General features: G+C 44.5%; 1 protein-coding gene across 1 annotated transcript in view; it reads left to right on the top strand.

Annotated features, from left to right (window-relative positions):
• The window catches only part of FRAS1 (Fraser extracellular matrix complex subunit 1), a 308,843-nt gene that overhangs the window by 26,050 nt on the left and 263,559 nt on the right, over positions 1-19,234 (top strand). The window contains exons 6-13 of the mRNA XM_062198919.1: positions 3,553-3,636; positions 5,280-5,381; positions 5,678-5,869; positions 11,100-11,189; positions 13,426-13,461; positions 15,472-15,619; positions 17,034-17,177; positions 18,499-18,633. Of these exons, the coding sequence (XP_062054903.1) occupies positions 3,553-3,636; positions 5,280-5,381; positions 5,678-5,869; positions 11,100-11,189; positions 13,426-13,461; positions 15,472-15,619; positions 17,034-17,177; positions 18,499-18,633 (931 nt within the window). The remainder of the gene's footprint in view (positions 1-3,552; positions 3,637-5,279; positions 5,382-5,677; positions 5,870-11,099; positions 11,190-13,425; positions 13,462-15,471; positions 15,620-17,033; positions 17,178-18,498; positions 18,634-19,234) is intronic.

Genomic DNA, 19,234 nt, shown 5'->3' with positions numbered 1-19,234 from the left:
TATCACGATGATTTTTCTTTCTTTATTGCTCCTGCTTCTGTTTGGTAGGGACTGCGTGTTCTTGCATCTCACTGAGCTTTCAGAATGGCATTTAGACATTTTCGTGTACATACAGTAAGTGATGGTCAGAAGTCTTGCTCTTTCTCCGAAACTACAGAATGTTATTCCTTTCTCTTTGATGGGATTCAGCACGTGCTGTCCTGAACTGCAGCATCTTGGCTTCCTGAATATTTTAAGTTGAAGGAACTTGAAAAAAAAAAAACAAGTAGCAGGAGGGTCACTTTGACTTTTCCCTGCCCTTCCCCTTTGAAGGTGGTGAGGCCCAGGAAGGACCCTGAGCTTCCCTGAAACAGGCACTCAGACCCTCATCTGACAGGTGCTCTTCCGATACCGAGAAATGGAACATCCCCATCTCCAAGGCAGGCACACAGAGAAGAAGCTGGACAAACAGGCCTCACTGAGTTCCCGTTAGATCATACCCTGTGCCCTAAAATATTTCTCCATGACTATCTACTCTTCATCAGCCTACTACAAAAATCACTGAGGTTCCACCCTTTCTCTGGGTCTTTATTTCATTGTGATGTCTTCTGTATCAAGTAAAATCATGAGCTAGAAATGTGTGTGTGTTTCTTTTCTAAGGGCTCCAGCCTTGAACCTAGAAGGAAAGATATGTTTCCTTCTCTGTAGCTCATTCTTCAGGGTTGTCCCCCACGTTCCTGTACTCATCTTTGACCAAGGGCAATCTGTTCATCCTCACTGCTGAAAATCTGCAAGGCTAGGAGTCCTGCTCTTGGGCAAGTTCCCTTCTTGCATCCATCCAGGCACTAGGAAAAATTCAAGTGTCCTAGCCCAAGGGCCTGGCAAGTTTTCACTTTGGGAAGCTCTGTGGCACTGAGCTAGAACTTGCCCTAGGTCTGTGGCCCAGCCTCTCAGATCCTGAATACATGCAACAGGAGACACCGTGAGCGCCATTTGTGCTGCTTCGAGGGCTCTGACCATCTCTCCCTGTGACCGCGGCCCTTTACATGAGGGGTGTCCTCCCGCCCTCTCTCCCTCCTCCAACACTCGTGTTTCCCATTCACCCTTTTTAACATTATGAGCTCTGACCAGCTGTGCAGAGGAAGATATTGTGGGAGGTGAGAGGCTAGCACTGCTGTTCTAACTGCCCCCTCCCCGCAGGAGGGAGCACCCAGGGAGGGTGAGGCCAGGTTCTGCTTGGTCTAGAGAGGCAGGAGGTGGGGCAAGGTGATGGTTCTTATTTCTGTTTAGGCTTGCACCGCAAAGGAAGGCCCCTGAGTGTCGCATGGTCACTGGGACTTCTTCTTGGATGTGGTGAAAGGTTGACTGTTAGTTCTGTTTTCTAGTGGTAGAGTTTTAGTTTCTTTCCACATCTTTTTTTTTTAATTATTATTATTATTTGAAAAGCAGAGTTACAGAGAGAGGGAGAGAGAGAAGGAGAGAGAGAAAGAGAGAGAATCTTCCATTTGCTGGTTCACCCCCCAGATGGCTGCAAGTGCCAGGGCTGGGCCAGGCCAGGCCAAAGCCAGGAGTCTGGAACACCATCTGGGTCTTTCACATGGGTACAAGGGCCCAAGCACTTGGGCCAACTTCTGCTGCTTTTCCAAACACATTAATGGGAACAGGATCAGAAGTGGAGTAGCTGGGACTTGAACTGGTGGCCATATGGGATGCTGGCATCACTGGTGGCAGCTTAACCCACTGTACCACAATACCAGCCCTTCTTTCCATATCTTTAAAAGTGTGTGATGGGAAGATATTTTACCAAGAGCTGTCAGCCATGTTACATTATAAATATTTTATGAATATGGAAAATTATAATTGAATACAACCTTGATAGTCATCCTGTCCCATACTATAGTGTTCATTATATTTTTTAAGTATTGAATCCCTGTGATTACTGAAGGTAGCAGATTAGACCCAGGATTTCCCATTTTCTATAAGAGGCCACAGAGTAAATATTTTTAAGAAGCTTTGTGTGCCATCCCTGCGGAACAAGTATTCAGTTCTGCCTTTGCAGTGCAAAGCCAACCAAAGACAATATGTAAATGGATGGGCCATACTGGACTGCATTTAGCCCATGTGCCACAATGTGCTGCTTCCTAGGTTAGACTGCATTTGGAAGGGCATGTGTATGTGGGCCAGAATGATAGGATTTGGGGGTGGCAGCAAAGCAAGTTGACTACGAAGAACCTTTCCCACCCCCCTGACCCACCTCCCAGCTCACCTTCTTACGACTCCTCAGTCCTCACGGGATCTGAACTCTGCTTCCTGTAGTTCTCTTGCATCCCAAACGCTTCCTCTTCGGATGTTTTTCCTTCCTGCTCTTGTTGGTCTACATTTGTGAAGGAAGGTTGTTCCTATCAGAAAATATGGAATTAAAATCGGAAAGTGTAGTTTTCCTTGTGCTAAACCATTAAGTGGTAGCTCCCTCTGTACACATTCAAGTTCACTCTGCGTCTGTTCTTAGCCCTACTCCACATTGGTTAAGATAGATTGGCACCAACTCTGTGCATATTCAAGATTTGAAATTATGACATGAGTTCCCTGTTTCACCAACATTGTATAAGACTTAGTTCATTTGTTTACTGCAATAAAGTTACTGAAAAATGGGACATCAGATATACCTTTACTTTATTCCCTTATTGAAATTTCGTTAAGCTAAGGATTTCTGAGGTCAAAGACTGCCCAATGATTTCAATGTAAGTCAAATTTCCACATACTATAATAAGCACCAATGGTCATAATACTTTATGTAACAATAATAAATAAATAAAATAACCTGAAACAGAGAAAAAGAATTGTTGGTTTAATTCCAGTGGTTCAGGTGTTTGAAATAAGTAAATCTCTGTTAGGTAGCAATGCATGAACCCAACTGATTACATCACTAAGTTAAAGGACTACTGAGGGATGACTGGAACTTTCCATGAAATAACTAAGGTTATGTGACCCCTCCTCAATGTCAACTACCTTCTTGTTCTTACTGAGTACCAAAGTACCCATGGGAATCAAACCTCCCTTTCTACTTCCTGCAAGAAAGGGGAGGGAGACCCTGAGTCTTGCGTTCAGCGGTGTCTCAGGAGGAGTGGGATTGTCTGGAAGCTCTGGTGTGGTTGTGCTCGCCAGTCCTGCTGCCAACCACTTGTCATCACCAGGGCAGCTATGTGAGGTTTGACAAGTTACACAACCTCTCTGGCCTGTACTTTTTCATTTGTAAAGCAGGAATAAGAGCATCTGTTTCCTAGGATCCTCGAACAGTGTGTGGCAAACACCAAGGATGATGATCGTTGTTATGGTGGTCTGTGCTTTTAGCTGTTTTTAAAAGAAGACAGGACTTGAGGCAGAAGCAGACATCCTAAGGGTCACACTGCAGTTGCAAGTGCTAATCCCTATCAGAACCCTAGGTGACAAATGAATGCTAAACCAGAGGAAGTTGCTATGATGCCAGAGTGAGTTGGCTATGAATGACGTCTTGTTCTTGTGGACTTTATTAATATCTCCTTATGATGGATTGTTCATTTTCTGGGTGTTAAGGGTGAAACTGTCGTCCGAGCCCCTGGAGAATGCTGCCCACAGTGCTCTGCACGATCCTGCCCCGTTGCTGGCCGAGTGTATAAGGTAACCTTTGATGGACCCCACGTAGCTGTGCCGACATTAGCTCTCACACATCTGCCCTTCCCGCCACCACGACTCTCCACCCTCGTGTCTGACTCATTGCCAGGATTAGTAACTCAGTACATGAACGCCTTTTTTCTTCTCATCACGGGAAGCCTTTATGAAAAAAACTGAATCGAAGAGGATTAGAAATATAAAGGAATGTGCTGTTTCATGAACCCTGGTGAGCTCACTGTTCACGCATTGTGAAGGGAAACATGGCCTATCACTGGTTCCCACCAGGTTACACGTAGCTCAGAGGCTGCGAGGATGGCTGTCTGTGTTGGTTGGATTTTATGCACTGGTACCCGAAGAGGCAAGCTCTCTCTCCTGTTACCTTACACTGAGGGGTGTGACGGGAGTGTGGAATGGGAGAGAAGGCTGGGGGTGAGAGTCTGATGATGGCAGAACCTTCAGGGTACTCCTGGGACAGTCCATATGTCTGCCCAGCTGTCACAAGGTAGGCGCCAAATAAAGATGTGTTCAATCAATTAGATGAATGAGTGACTGTCCTGTCTTAGAAGTGTCCAACTGAGCCAAAAGAAGGTCACATAGTCAAGAGCAAAGAACCTAAAAAATGAACCCAGCTTCTTCCCTCGCTTGCCTGCCACTCTGAGGAAGACAAAGTGGAAGTTGTCATTATGACTCTCAGTAGGGGACCTGAAATCGGTGGCTTCACAAATGCTGGATGGGCCCCTGAAATCTGAAGGAAAGTAACTAATTAGGAAGGGAGTTTTGCACGTGCTACCTGTGCTATCTGGCGACGTAGCCACATGTGTGGCTTACATTATGTTCCATCATAATTTTCCTGGTTTCCTTTCTTTGATTTTTACATTATGTTTCTAGTTGATACAGTTGTGCTGGACTAATTTGTTCTTAAAGAGGCAGCCTTCAAATTCCCCTCCACAAGACAGTAACTGATAACAATCGAGTTGTCCCGTGTAAGAAGCCCGGAAGTATGGCAGCCGAAGGGTTGATCAAGTCAGGTCTCAATGCTGTGCTAATGGATTGAAGCTGTTTTGATCTCTCCACCCTGTCATCTTATTATCTTATTTCACCAAGATGGCTTCTTTAGCACCAGGCAGCTCATCCTCACGGTCATTACTAAAGGCTGGTGCAAGTTAGGGGAGAGGGCTCTTATTCTTTTATGTGGGATGAGAGTTTTTTCCACAGCTTCCATCACTGCTGTAAACTTCTCCTGAAGTCCCCTCAAGTAGGACTGGGACGATGCCCATCTCACAGCTGCAAGGGAAGCTGGGAGAATAGAATGTGGCTGCCATGCCTGGGTCTCCTGGCCCAGAATATCTAAAGAATGAACTCCCAGGAGTCAGCCAGCAGGATCTTCCCATGCATCCCAGTGTTCCCAAGACCTCCGTGTGGCTGGCACAGAGCATGCTCTCAACCTTTATAAAGTGAATATAGCTGAATGAAAATTTATCCACAGTTCCTTTTGGACACCTATTGACATTTTTCTTAGAGACGCTTACTATCTAAATAATATCACTTCTCTGGCATGTAGTCCATTTAAAAATACAATAAGAAACCAGTATGTTGTGTGTCTGTGATGTGTGTGACGTTTATGTTTCTTTTTTCCTTTCTTCACTCAGCATGGTGAGCAGTGGAGTGAAAATGCCTGCACCACGTGTGTATGTGACCAGGGCGAGGTCCGGTGTCATAAACAGGCCTGCCCCCCGCTGAGATGTGACAAGGTATTTGAGAGCCAGGAGCTGAATTTTCTGTACTGTATTCTGGGTCACTTAAGAAATGTATTTCTCAATCCAGTATGTCCTCTGAGGGCATCACACATCATACAGTGTCGAAAATGTGATGTTAGCCCAGATCTACAGTCTGGGCAGGAGGGTTGAGGTGCAGGAGATCTGGCCTCCCCTGGGTCAGGTAGGGGGAAGAGAGTCCTGTGTAAGGCTACCCCCATTGACTTGGATGATTTCTTTCTCACCATCCTCTGTGGACTGCCCTACACCCATCATTCTCTCTGCTTGCCCAGGGTCAGAGCAGGGCTCGCCATCATGGGCAATGCTGTGAGGAGTGTGTGTCTCCTGCTGGAAGCTGCTCGTACAATGGGATCCTACGGTACCAGGATGAAATGTGGAAGGGCTCCACCTGTGAGTTTTGCATGTGTGACCGAGGCCAAGTAACCTGCCAGGATGGAGAGTGTGCCAAAGTGGAGTGTGCCCAGGTAAGACGCGAAGGTATTTCCCTTAAGACTGTCACCATTCTTCTCAATGGGGTAGGATGCCCTGTGCCTGTTCCTTATTTCTTGGCAGCAGGAGGAATGGCCAGGATGACCACTCGTGCTTCAAGAGGCTTCCCAGCACACAGTGTGTGGTAGAGAGTGGATGCCACCGTTGGTTCAGGCCAGCTTGGAACAGCATCCCCAGGAGCTAGCTCTCAGCTCATCTGGTCGGATTGGAAGCCCTGAGCCAGGGACATGAAAGGGAATGATATGGCATGGGACATTATCCTATCCATCAGCACAGCTGGACCTCGTTGCTGGTGGCCTGCCCTGTCAGCTCACCGCGGCTGTGAGAAGCAGGACTGCACAGGTGCCCAGCGGCTCAGCTTCTGCTGTGGGACCCATTGGCAGTACGGAACAGAGAGGAGGCCAGCACCTGGGGGCTGCTCCTGTGAATCAGGAAAGAAAAGTGACTTTGGATTTTGTTTCTAAGAGGGAGCTGTGTGTACCTCATAAACAGCTGTCTGCAGAATTTCTAGAAGCTTCTAACAAAACAGCCTCTGTGCATTGTAGACGTATATGGCAGGGAAATTCCTTGGTTTTCCTCTTTGAACTTGATTTTGACCCATTGCAAAACGAATTGCTTGTAAAGTTGTCTCCTCCCTGCCTGTTCCAGTCTGCCCCACCCGTTCCCCTCAGGGCTGTGAACTTGAACTTGTAAGGGGGACTTGAATGGTCTACCGCTGGGTGTCTGTGAAGGCATTTTTGTCCTTTCTGGTTCTTCTCCCCGGGGTCTCAGCTCCTCTTCCCACAGATCCCACAGAGCAGCCTTCCAGACAAGGCTGACATTGACAGGGCTGGTTTTCATCATGCCCCCCCTTCCGGGTCTGGGCAGAGCTGAGGCACATTTAAGTGGGGAGGGCCTTGCCTTTGTGTGGATTTGGATGCCCCCCTCACCAGCTCGCCTTTTCATTCCATCAGGGGAGTCAGCATGGTTGGATGGAGATGAGAAGAAAACCTCCCCTGGGCCCCTTTCTTCCTCTCCGAGGCTCAGACTGGGTTGCTTTGCCTCCGTGCTCCACCCAGGGGATGCTGGGTTATTTTCTAAGGGTTTAATTTGTCTAATATCCCAGGAGTTATGGGAAATCTTGCAGAAGTGATTCTGGTAGGATGGGTCTTTTAAGATTTTATTTATTTATTTGACAGGCAGAGTTCCAGACAGAAAGGGAGAGACAGAGACAAAGGTCTTCTATCCGCTGGTTCACTCCCCAAATGACCACAGTGGCTGGAGCTGGGCCTATCTGAAGCCAGGAGCCAAGAGCTTCTTCTGGGTCTCCCACATGGGTGTAGGGGCCCAAGCACTTGGACTGTCTTCTACTGCTTTTCCAGGCCACAGCAGAGAGCTGGATCCAGAGAGGAGCAGGCGGGACTCGAAACTGGCACCACAGGCAGAGGCTTAGACTATACACCGCAGTGCCGGCCCCAGGATGGGTCTTTTAACCACTCACTTTTAGTCTGATCTGAGCAGGAGACTCACCTGCAGGAAATAATTTAGCCCGTTCTCCCTAGAGTGAGTGCCTTTAGCAGTGGCTGCCTGTGCACTTGCTGTCCATGGATGCTCTTGGCTGGGCAGCATAAGCCAGGTCCTCTTTGTCTGCCCTTGGAGAAGCAGGGAGCCGGGGAGCAGATGCCAGTGTGGAAAGCATCTCGGTATTCCTGAAGTCCTGGCCCTGGCGTGACGCTACTCTATCTCATCCTGGTACTTCCCACTGTCTGCCATCTGTGGCTGTGTTAACAGTGCTGAGTCCTGAACCTCTTGTGCCCAGTGCCTGTGCGCTCTCCACCTCACCTGAAAGCCGAGGCGAGGAAAGCCTCAATCCCTGACTTCCTGTTCCTGGCAGACGCCAACAGCCACGCCACAGGCTTTTTCCGAGAAGATCCATCCACGTTCACTTTGTGGGCCAGAGGCTCCCAAGCCATGGACAGGCTCAGGACTGCACAGCCCTGGCTCTGTTTCTTTCTTTTTTGCATTGAGAAGTTTGAATGCCTTAACTCTATTTTTCTTGATCTCTGTTCAACCAAAACTTCCTCCAGATTACCCCTGTATTCTCTCAATTTTGTGGAAGACACCAGGTCTTCAAATGGAAACACTATCAGAAGTAAAATTTTCAGCAAAATAGGCTCTTATCAAAAAGACTACATAGCCTTCTCCATATGCCATCCTTCTGTAAATAGCAGTAGTTAAAGAGCTCGCTAAAGCCCGGATGTACTTTCTTCTTCTTACTTTATTTCACTGGTGATTAAAAAAAAACAAAAACAAAAACAAAAAAACTGAATAAGATAAATTCCAAAGTCAAGAGTTCCCAGGTTGGGGCCAGTGTTGTGACGTGGCGGGTTAAGCTGCTGTCTGCCGCTCCAGCATCCCATATAGGTGCCGGTTTGTGTCCTGGCTGCTTCACTTCCAATCCAGCGCTCTGCTAACGTACCTGGGAAAGCGGTAGAAGATAGCCCAAGTTCTTGGGTTCCTGCCACCTACGTGGGAGAGCAGGATGGAGTTCCTGGCTCCTGGTTTCAGCCTGGCCCAGCTCTGGTCCTTGTGGTCATTTGGGGAATGAACCAACCAGAGGTTAGAGGAGCTCTTTCTGTGTCTCTTTTCCTCTCTTTGTAACTCTGTCTTTCAAATAGTTAAGTAAATCTTAAAAAAAAAAAAAAAAGTTCCCAGGCTTTGCGGAAGTCCAAGAGGTAAACAGAAATTGCTATACTCAGTGGCACCAAGGATTATGCAAATACGAGTTAATGCATTAGGAGGTCCCCATAGGAAATGCCCATGTCTGCGCAGGGAGTAGTGCAAATGCACTTCCTGGTATTTGTATTCCATTCCAGCCTGCTTTTTGCCCGCTTCCTTCTCTGAAATATCAAGGTCATTTGCTTTCTAAGTGTAAGTGTATGCGGTTCTGCAAAAAGGTGCAAGGAAGCAAACTTTAAGTGAGACAAATTGTCCAGCTTTGCTTTTGCCATCTTTATCATATTGGCTGTCAACAGCAGTGATCTGACAGTACTGAGATCAGTATATCATTTTCCTTTGTTAAAAGGGCAACAATGGCCTGGTCCTTGTCTTTCAGATAGATACACCCACCCCAAATCCTGACGTGGAGAGAATCAGTTAGTCTATGGGAATAGCACAATATGAAGACTTTTATTTTTCTGTATCTTATAATGTCTTTGAACACAAATTTAGGTGAAGGAAACAGGTGACTTTAAGGACTTCGCATTTACATCCGAAGTGTAAAATAGTAGGGGAAGGAAGCTTGTAGCAATAGCCGCGCATAGAGGGGGAGGTGTCTTTCCATTGTCCACTGGATGTTCCCTCTTCCAACAGGCAGGATGGTCAACTCAGGGTCTTTTGTCTGGGGCATATGGGGGGATTTGCTAGGGAAGGGGTAGCAGATTTGAGCTGGCCTATGCCGCGGAATCCTCTTTCAAAGGCAAAGAATGAGTTTTGTTTCACAAGGAAGTTTTGCTCAAAGCAGAAGCCAAAGGCTGATGGGAGCAAGCTCCCGGCACAGTGAACCCATGTGGTTTGGAACATCCAGACTTCTATAAATAGCAGCTCTATTGAGAGTGTCCTGAATCCTGCTTCCCCAGCAGTCCACGCTCCGTGATATCCATCAGTGTTTGAGGGGCTTCTCCCCTCCTCCGGGTGGCGGGGGGGGGGGGGGGGGAATCCCGTTATTGTTGGGTCTGTAGGTATCGTCACGGGCACTCGAGAATCTCTCGTGCATTTTTGTCCTTAATAGAAGTACACACCGTCTGTCTTGTTTCAGAACGTTGTTTTAAGCAACTTAGATTACATGCATAGAAAGCCTTTTATATGCTCTGAAAGCAAATTTCAGTCTGTGTCTGGGTTTTGCAGGCACTACCAGCTTATTTGTCACGTTTCTCAAAAACAATTTATATGCAAATACGTCTCATCTCTGTAGCACCCACTGCTCTCCATTGCCTTCTGATGAGCGTGGACTTTGGATGGACAGTAATCTGTGGAAGTCCTTTGCAAACATAATAACTTCCTAGGCACTATACAGTTGTAGTCATTCAGGTATTTTTGTGTTGCTTTTAAAAGTTTCCATTTTTCTTGACAGAAATCTTGTGAATTCTAGAAGATTTAAAGTCCCAAGAAAAGAGACTAAAAATCCATTTCTAAGGCTGCAATCTAAAGAGAACCAATGCTTTTATATTTGTTTTTAGTGCAGTGTTTTTAAATATAAAATATTAAATATGAAATATCATTGTGGTTAGTCTATGTCAGTTTCTTTTCACTTTTTACATAACATAGTTTCTGTGCTTTTAAATATGATATGGATTGCAAATTAAATATTAAATATTTAAGGAAACATTACCATTCTTGAGAAAGTGTATTATCTTTGGCAATTGGGAAGTACTTTAAAGAATACTCTTTAGCTTATAGATATTGGCACTTGGATAGTGACAAATTACACAAAGTATTTGTGTTTTTTTTTTTTTAACAGCAGGTTTGGGTAGTAGGAATGCAGTAGTATTACACTGAGTTACAGAATTCAGAATTAATTAACTTTTTTGTGCTAACATTATTTTCTAATAAAAAATAAAAATTTTGCAGTTGCTGATATTGGGAAATTAGAGTGATAAGGCTTTGAAAATTAGGCATCTTCTATCCAAGCTGGGCATTTCTTTTCATCCTCCTAGAGTTTACAAAGTCGTTGTGATGGGAAGAGTTTCAGAATATTGAATAAAAATCAGTTTTTTGCTGTTTAATTTATGCCTGAGACTACATCTATGCATCTGATTTTGTATTCAAGGAAAATATTGGTTTGATTTGCACACTGTTAATGAAACCAAAGTCACAAGGCTCAACCTGGGATATTGAAGACAGAATGATCTCTTTCTGAAACTCATAGCTTTCTAGGACCATGAGGTTAACCGTGGCTACCTTTCCTATTCATGTGAGTTCATGGTCAGAGGTGAATCCGAATGCTGGTGTCTTCAGAGCAGAACGGAAAAGGTCTCAGAGGGGTGTGCAGTATTGACTGGACTTGCCACAGGGCAACAGACTGCAGGGAGACAATGAGGAATGGGCTGGACTGAGGGTGTGCCAGGGTTTCTCATTCCAGTCAGGCATCCAGCTGCTTTGCAATTTAGCACTGCTACCTAGAGATGTTAATTTGATATGTGCCACTGCAACTCTTAATTTCTACAGGGTGAAGAATTAATTCACTTGGATGGAAAATGCTGTCCTGAATGCATTTCAAGGAATGGTTATTGTGTTTATGAAGAAAAGGCAGAATTCGTGAGTATTGGGTTCATCACGAAATACTCTTAATAATTCCAAATTAATTTTCAGGAGTGCATATTGCCTTCTGATTTGTTTTACCCTTTCCTTTGTGCAACAACTGCTGTTGCACACCTACTATGTCCCAGGTGGTGGGGATGTTGCACCCGAGCACAACAGGAAGAGGTCCTGCTATCAGGGTGGAGCCTACTGTCTAGAGTGGGGATGTAAACAACATGCAACAAACACATGTATACATACAATGAACGCACACACTTGTACATGCACACACATGCATGTACCACATGCATGTACAAGTACGTGCATACTTGTGTCAGGTGCTGCCAAGTACTCTCAAGAGGAATTCAGGGGCCTGGGGAGGCACTGGGCTGGAGGCAGAGTGATGCTCTTGCGTACCATCAGTGTGGAAGTCCTCTCAGTGGAGGAAGTGGAGGGGAGCCTAAAGGATGTGGGGCATAAGTCATCCAGGTATCTGAGGGGAAGCATCGCAGGAAGAGAAATCAGCAAACACAAAGGCATATGTACGCTTGACCTGTTCAGTAAGTGGCAAGGAGAAAGCTGTATGGCTGGGACACTGGGAAGGAGGGAGAGAGGAGCTGGAGATGAGGTCCAGTGCATAGCTGGGAATCCAGAGGGTTTGATCCTGAGGCCGGTGAGGGCTGCCGGGGAGTTGTGAGCAGAGCTGTGTGGCAGTGTGAATGGACTGCCTTGGCTGCTGCATGGTAAGTGATGGAAGGGCTTGAGATGGGAGGCAGGTGGTCCAGTTAGATGTTTGCCGTAGTCCAGGTAAAAGATGGCAGTGGCTTGGTGAACACGGTGAGTGGTGGTCAGGCCAAGATTTATTTTGGAGGTGGAAAGATTTAATGGATGTAGGGTAGAACTTTGGTAACCGTTTTGGGAAATTTTTATTTTTTCTTGTTTCTGCACTTTTTTATTACAATATCTCAGAGGAAAAATTACCTATCTTAACCTCATGAAACTTAGCCTATTTCTGTAGCTCATATTTTCCATGAGAGATTTTGGAATGTTGATAAATTAATTGTGTTCTTAAAAATATTCTAGCTGATTATAAATACAATCAGAATAGGATTATGAGAATTAGGATTAAGTGCTTTGACTAGTGAATTTATTTCTGTGCACTTTTTCTTTGTGATTTGGATGCATTGCAGCTGTCAGTCTGCCAGTGCTTCTGAATATTTTGGGCAGGCTCAGTGTTTAAATTCCATCTTTGCTGTTTTTAAGTATGATCTTGGCCAAGTTACTTAATTATCACTGTGAAAGAGGGTTAGCAATAGTACTTACCTCATGGGCCATTGGGATGGGATATATTTTTAAAAGCAATTTTTTAAAAATTGCTATTATTATGCTGTTGGCATTGTCTCATAATGGTGTTTCATAGTTTAGTCATCCTTATTTTTTAAGAATTGAAGATATTAAATGTTCCCTATGAATGCTGAATTTTTTTAAAATTTAATTTCATTTATTTGAAAGGCAGAGATACAGAAAAGGAGAAGACAGAGACAGAAATCTTCCATCAGCTGGTTCATTCTCTGAATCATGGGAGCAGCCTAGGTTGGACCAGGCTAAAGCCAGGAGCCTGAAACTCCATCTGGGTCTCCCACATGGCAGGCAGGGGCCCAAGCAGTTGAGCCATCTGCTGCTGCTCTCCCATGCACATTAGCAGGGAGCTGGATCAAAAGTGGAGCAGCCTGGACTCAAACTAGTAATCATATGGGATGCCAGCATTGCAGGCTGTGGCTTAACCCTCCATGCCACATCGCCAGCCCATAAATGTAGAATTTGTGTTACTCACTCACAGTATCCTGTTTCCTACCCAGTTTTGGAGGTAAATTATGCCCAATGGAATTGAAAAGACAAAATCGTTTTAAATGAGTGTAAATGCTCTTAATATTCTATGCAAAATTAAAGAATTGCCCTTCTGAGCTTTGATTCTTTGACCATGAAGTCTTTTATATAGAAGAGAACTGATGCCAAGTATACAAACACAATGTGAGAATAAGAATTCAAAAACATTTCCCAAGTATGTTGTCTTCACCTCGTATTGGTATGCTGTTTTTGTTTTTCACAGAGATAGATTTTATTTCTATTCATAACAAATGAATGAAGCTGCATGTTACTTGGGGAGAAAACAGATAACTACTAATGAAAAAATAAATAGGTCAGCCTAATGATATTGTAGTGGTATAATAAATACATGTTTCTCCATTCCTAGATATCTCCCAGTATGAGTGAAGTTAAACATATTCCAGTAAGTATGGATTTTTACCTTATACATAGATCACTGTAAAATAGTTTTAAGTAATGATCCTGGAGAAACTTAGTGCCTTAGTATTTTTAACAGGCGTGTTTGGTGGCATTGTCATCACGAAGTAAGAATCTTAATGATCACTAGACCTTCAGCATTGGAAATCTGTTTCTTATTCTAGCTTACTTTTTTCTATAACATTTACATATATAGATACTTTTTGTGTGTATATATTATATATTGTATATATAATGTGTGTGTGTGTGTGTGTATTTAAGAGCTTCTTGGGCTTCTGTAATGTTCCTTCCCCAGATAGCCCTAAGCATTCCTTCTCCCTAGGTTATTTTTAGGGCAGCGTTGTTTGGTTTCTTTAGAGTTACTGTATTTATTTGAAAGGCAGCGTGGCAGAAAGAGGAAGAGATCTTCTGTTTGCTCATTTGTTATTCCCCAAAGAGTGACAGCGGCCAAGGATGGGCCCGTCTGAAGCCAGGATCCAGGAAGTACCACATGGGTGGCAAGGGTCTAACAACATGGGCCTTCCTCTGCTGTCTTCCCAGGCACATTAGCAAGAAGTGGAGCAGCCAGGATGCGAACCAGTGCTCTGGTATTAGGATACTGGCATTGCAGTTGGTGACTTTACCCGCTGTGCCACAACACCAGCCCCTATGTGAACATGCTTGTACACACACACAAGCTTATAAATTTGGAGCTTCTAGAATAAGGGGCCAAGGGCACAGTCTGCCTTGAAATAGAACCAGGCCACTTCTGCCTTTTCAGCCTTATAGACCTCAGTTTTTAATGTTGCCTGTTCATTTTCTTGTGTTCTGTCACCTTAATTGTTTTGGATGTTCAACATCCATTAGCTTAATACACATTTCATCAAATTTTATTTTTAAACCTGCTCTCCTCCGTGGTGCTGTTTTACGTTTCTCACCAGCCCTGTACAATCTGGTAGGAACCTCTGTCTCTTGCCTACCTCCAGGGTGACTGGGGTTATAAGCAAAAGGAACTGCTCTTTATAATTCCCTTTGGCTTCTCTGTTTAACCACTCATGCTTATTAGCATAATTTGTTTGACTGAAATGAATATTTCAGTGTGAGAAAGCTCACGGCACATCTACAGTCCCCAAAAGTGGGCCTACAAAAGCTTTAATTTTATGAACACAATGACTTGACTGTTCCTGTGACCATAGTAGCCATAAGGAAATCCAGGACTTTAACCAAACTGTTATTACAGTAATTATATTTAATGTCTCTGCTAATAACTAGGTACATGGTAATCCCCTTTGGTGAGTGTGCATGTATGTGTGTGTGTGTGTGTGTGTGAGTGAGTTATGTGAGTGTGTGAGTGAAATAGGTAGAAGAACATGTTTTAAATGTTTCTTACATATGCTAGTATATTCTAGTAAATGCTTTTTTTTTTTTGACCGGCAGATTTAGACAGTGAGAGAGAAAGAGAGAAAGGTCTTCCTTTCTGTTGGTTCACCACACAAATGGCCGCTATGGCCGGTGCTCTGTGCCAATCCGAAGCCAGGAGCCAGGTACTTCCTCCTGGTCTCCCACGTGGGTGCAGGGTCAAGCACTTGGGCCATCCTCCACTGCCTTCTTGGGCCACAGCAGAGAGCTGGCCTGGAAGAGGAGCAACCAGGACAGAACCAGCGCCCCAACTGGGACTAGAACCCGGAGCACCAGCGCCGTAGGCGGAGGATTAGCCTAGTGAGCCGCGGCGCCGGTCAATGCTTTTTACATATTCTAGAATACTCTCACAGTTTATTTCTGGGTGTGCCTGACATTATTTGGTAGCAGCTGTACCTTAAAAGAAATCAAAAAAGGAAAAATTCTGTTGTAAATTTAGTGCGCTTACACCTTTGACCTGTTTCTGGGTTGGGTTTGGTGGGATGCTGAGCAGGTACTTGCACTCCGTCCTTCTGGGAATTCCAAGCGCCTCCTCAGCTGCCTCTCATCTGAATCCCTGCACCTTCCTGACCGGGCCATCCTTTGCTATTTCTTGCAGGAGGGGGAGAAGTGGGAAGATGGTCCCTGTAGGATGTGTGAATGCCGGGCAGCTCAGGTGACTTGCTATGAGCCCTCTTGCCCGCCATGTCCAGTGGCCATGCTATCCCTGGCGGTGAAGGGACAGTGCTGTCCAGACTGCACAGCAGGTGGGTCCGTGTCCCGTGCATTTCTGCCGAGATGGTTCTACTGACCCAGTTCCAGAGAGCTTCTCCCCCTGCCATGTGCCCTTTTCTTTAGTCACTCGATGGGTTTATTTTTCTCTTCCTAATTTTTATAACATGGCTGGAATTCATCTTTGTCCATGTCACTGCCTGAATCTACATGAGTATGTGACCTGAGCCAAGTCACCGACCCTTTCAGAATCTCATCTGTTTGCTGTTTGTGGAGAAAATGCACTGTATGTATCTTGAAATCCTGTTGTGAAAATCAAATAAAATAATGTTAAATACAAAACAAACAAAAAATGTGCAATGGTAAATCTACATCTTCTCCTGTTGGAAATATAAGAATAATTGCTCAAAGTTTGTTGTAGCTTTTTTTTTTCCCAAGGTGAGTCATTGAACAGATGGTTGCTTTTGGAGTTCTAAAGTGGGTTTTTTAAGTTTAAAGACTCATTAATTTCTTCCCGAAGAAAATTTTATCTACTTGTTTTGCAGTTCTGCTTTCAAATCACCTGGGGTTGAATTACTCCCAGTTAATAATTGTTGGCAAGCGCTGGAGCTGTTTGGCTGAGTAGTAATTTGCCTATAAGCTTAGTCGCTCTTGGAGAAGTGGCATTTTCTTCCATTCATATTTCATAATTAATTGTTTTCATCTATGGGCCGTAATTTTTCATATTGGCACTTGCTCTTGTTACACTCCTCATTTTGGCTAATCACACTGTTTCTCTGAAGCATTTATCAAGGGAAAAACAAACCAACTTCATGGTTTAATTATATTACCTCAACCCAAATGGTCCTCTGGACTTAAAAAAATATTTGGTATACTATCATGTAAGATGCACTGAAAATCAGACCCTTGACAACTTCAGTATCTGAACAAAACCCTTTGCTGACGATTACCACTAAGTTCAGTGATCATCCCCGATACTGGGATTTAAAATTTTAGAGAAAAAGAAGAAAACTGACTATTTTTTAAGATAGTAACCACTTTAAACATTGTGGGTTTTATGTCTGAACTTTTTAAAGCATGTTGAAACTTGAGAACATCAAAGATATCATTGATGACTAAGTCTGTTGAAATTGTGTATTATGGAGCTATTCCTTCCTGTTTCTACCAGCTTGATCGCAGGTAGAAGCATTGATGAGGCTGTTCATTTGGTGCTACTTTCAGTCTGGGGTTGTGAGGACCAGTGGTGGTATCTCAGACCATTTCAAGGCAATGGCAATCAGGCATTGAAATACATTTCTTGCTATTTTGGGGGCTTTGCATACCCAAGTTCTGCAGTTTTCTCCTTCGTGTCCTGCACTACACCGCATACCCTGTAGATCTTCTCTGGAGGCTGCACAGGAGATCACATGGTCTTTACTGAGTTCTCCTCTTCTTTGTCTTTGATTCTAGTTCATTGCCACCCAGACTGTTTGACCTGCTCTCACTCTCCGGACCACTGTGACCTCTGCCAGGATCCCACCAAGTTGCTGCAGAATGGACGCTGTGTGCACAGCTGTGGACTGGGCTTCTACCAAGCTGGCAGTCTCTGTTTAGGTAAAGACCCAGGTGGAACCCCCAGGGGTAGTACTGGAGGGTGACTGGAGAGACTCAGCAAAGGTAGTTGTTGTCAAAGTGCGGCTCAGTATTGTCAAGAAGGGGTGAGGTCATGAATGCAGGAAATGCTCACCGTCTCAAAACTGCCAGCAGGTGCAGTGTCGTTCAAAGGTTGCCTGGCCTACCAGTATCTTCTTTCCAACACCTAGCAGGTGTTTTGATGTCTATTGGGAGATGGGTGATGTGGAGGTCAGATGATTGTAAGCAGTCAAAGCAGATTTTTTTTTTTTCATTTTTGAAGGGTCTCAAGGATAATACTATCATCAGGATGCTTGATACAGTTCATGAAAACACTCAGGATAAGCAGGATTGATATAGTCATGATCACTTATAGGGACTTTCCAATTTTGTGAATGGGAAACTTGTGGGCCAGAGAAATGAACTGACGTGCTCAACATCTCACAGATCATTGGTCCTAGAGCTTATCTCTCGTGACTTATGGGAAGATCCAGACTGGGTTCGTGTGCATTTCAGAATCCTCACACATGGGAGAAGGAGCACGTGCCTGGGGGAGTTTGGCTTGGTTGACGCCAAACCTTACTTTCCCCCTTATCTTTGATTCATGAGGTTAATTAGCCACTTAAGAGTGTGTAGATTCATATCCTGCTGTAAGTATTTAACCTCAGTGCCTTAACATTCTTATCTGTAAGTTGGAGGTAATTCTGGTACCTTCTTCAGAGTATTGATGTGAGAGTAAGTGTGTCAATACATGGTAAGTGCTTAGAATAGTGTCTAGGATATAGTCAGGACTCAGTATGGAGTTGCTGCTTTTATTTTTACAATTATTCTTCCTACTTTCTCTCGCATTGTCTTCATTTTCAACCTTTATGGAAATTATAATATCTCCATCGTAGGGAGGATTAGGAGCAAGGGATATCCTTCCAGAAGGCTTGACTGATAGTGATATCGGAGGTTGTTGGCTAAGAGGAAAAAGAATATGGATCCTTGAGCCAAACTCCCTGGCTTCAAAAGCTATCTCCGGGTGGGCTTGTTCCTCACCTGTGGAACTGGGATTAATGATATCTACCCCATAGAGTTGGCGTGAGGATGAAATGCATGTGTAGATGTGGAGTGCTTCCAGCAGTGCCAGGCGCGAGCTGTGTGCTGTATCAGTGGTGGCTGTTAATGTGGCTCCGCTGTCTTCCTTGTGCCCCGTGGTCTGCAGACCTCAGGATTGGGGTACAGAAGAGTGGGCTTCAGAGTGGCGTCCTTGCACTAATCACAAGTTCTCCTTCTCTTTCCCTGGCTTGGCCTGCGGCAGCCTGCCAGCCTCAATGCTCCACGTGTACCAGTGGGCTGGAGTGCTCCTCCTGCCAGCCGCCGCTACTGATGCGGCGTGGACAGTGTGTGGCCACCTGTGGGGACGGCTTCTATCAAGACCGCCACTCCTGTGCAGGTAATCCCTGGCTGGGCTCCAGCAGGGCAGACACTAAGAAAACTGCCCCATCCCACTCTGCCACGTGGCCCAGGGCCACCAGGGGCTGTTAGCAGCTTTTCAAATACGAAGACTGCATAAGCCTCTCAATGAGATGAAAAGAACAGTGGAAGAGCGAGGTGACACAAGGTGTTTTAACAATCTTACTAAGTTTCTTTGGCATCTATATACTTCAGTAGGTTTATATGCCTACTATTATTTTACTGATTCATTCTTAAAGTGTAAGCATAGTAATTATATGTATATATAGGGTACAGTGTGATATTTTGATACATGTGTATGATGTGTGATGATCAAATCAGGATAATTGCCATAGTATCACTTCAAATATTTATCATTTCTTTATTATTGGGAACATGCAAAGTCCTTTCTCCTAGCTGCTTTGAAATATACAGCAATGTGTGTTAACTATAGTCACCCTACTGTGCCATTGAACAGTAGAAGTTATCCCTCGTGGTTTCTGTTCTCAACTTTATATTTTTAATTAAGATCTCATTGAACTTTTTAATATCATAGTAGTCTCTGGAGGTGGAAATGGTCATAATAGAATTCAATTTGTTGT

Source organism: Lepus europaeus, chromosome 8, assembly GCF_033115175.1.
Source record: "Lepus europaeus isolate LE1 chromosome 8, mLepTim1.pri, whole genome shotgun sequence".
Lineage (NCBI taxonomy): Eukaryota > Metazoa > Chordata > Mammalia > Lagomorpha > Leporidae > Lepus > Lepus europaeus.
This window is presented reverse-complemented; position numbering and strand designations above follow the sequence as displayed.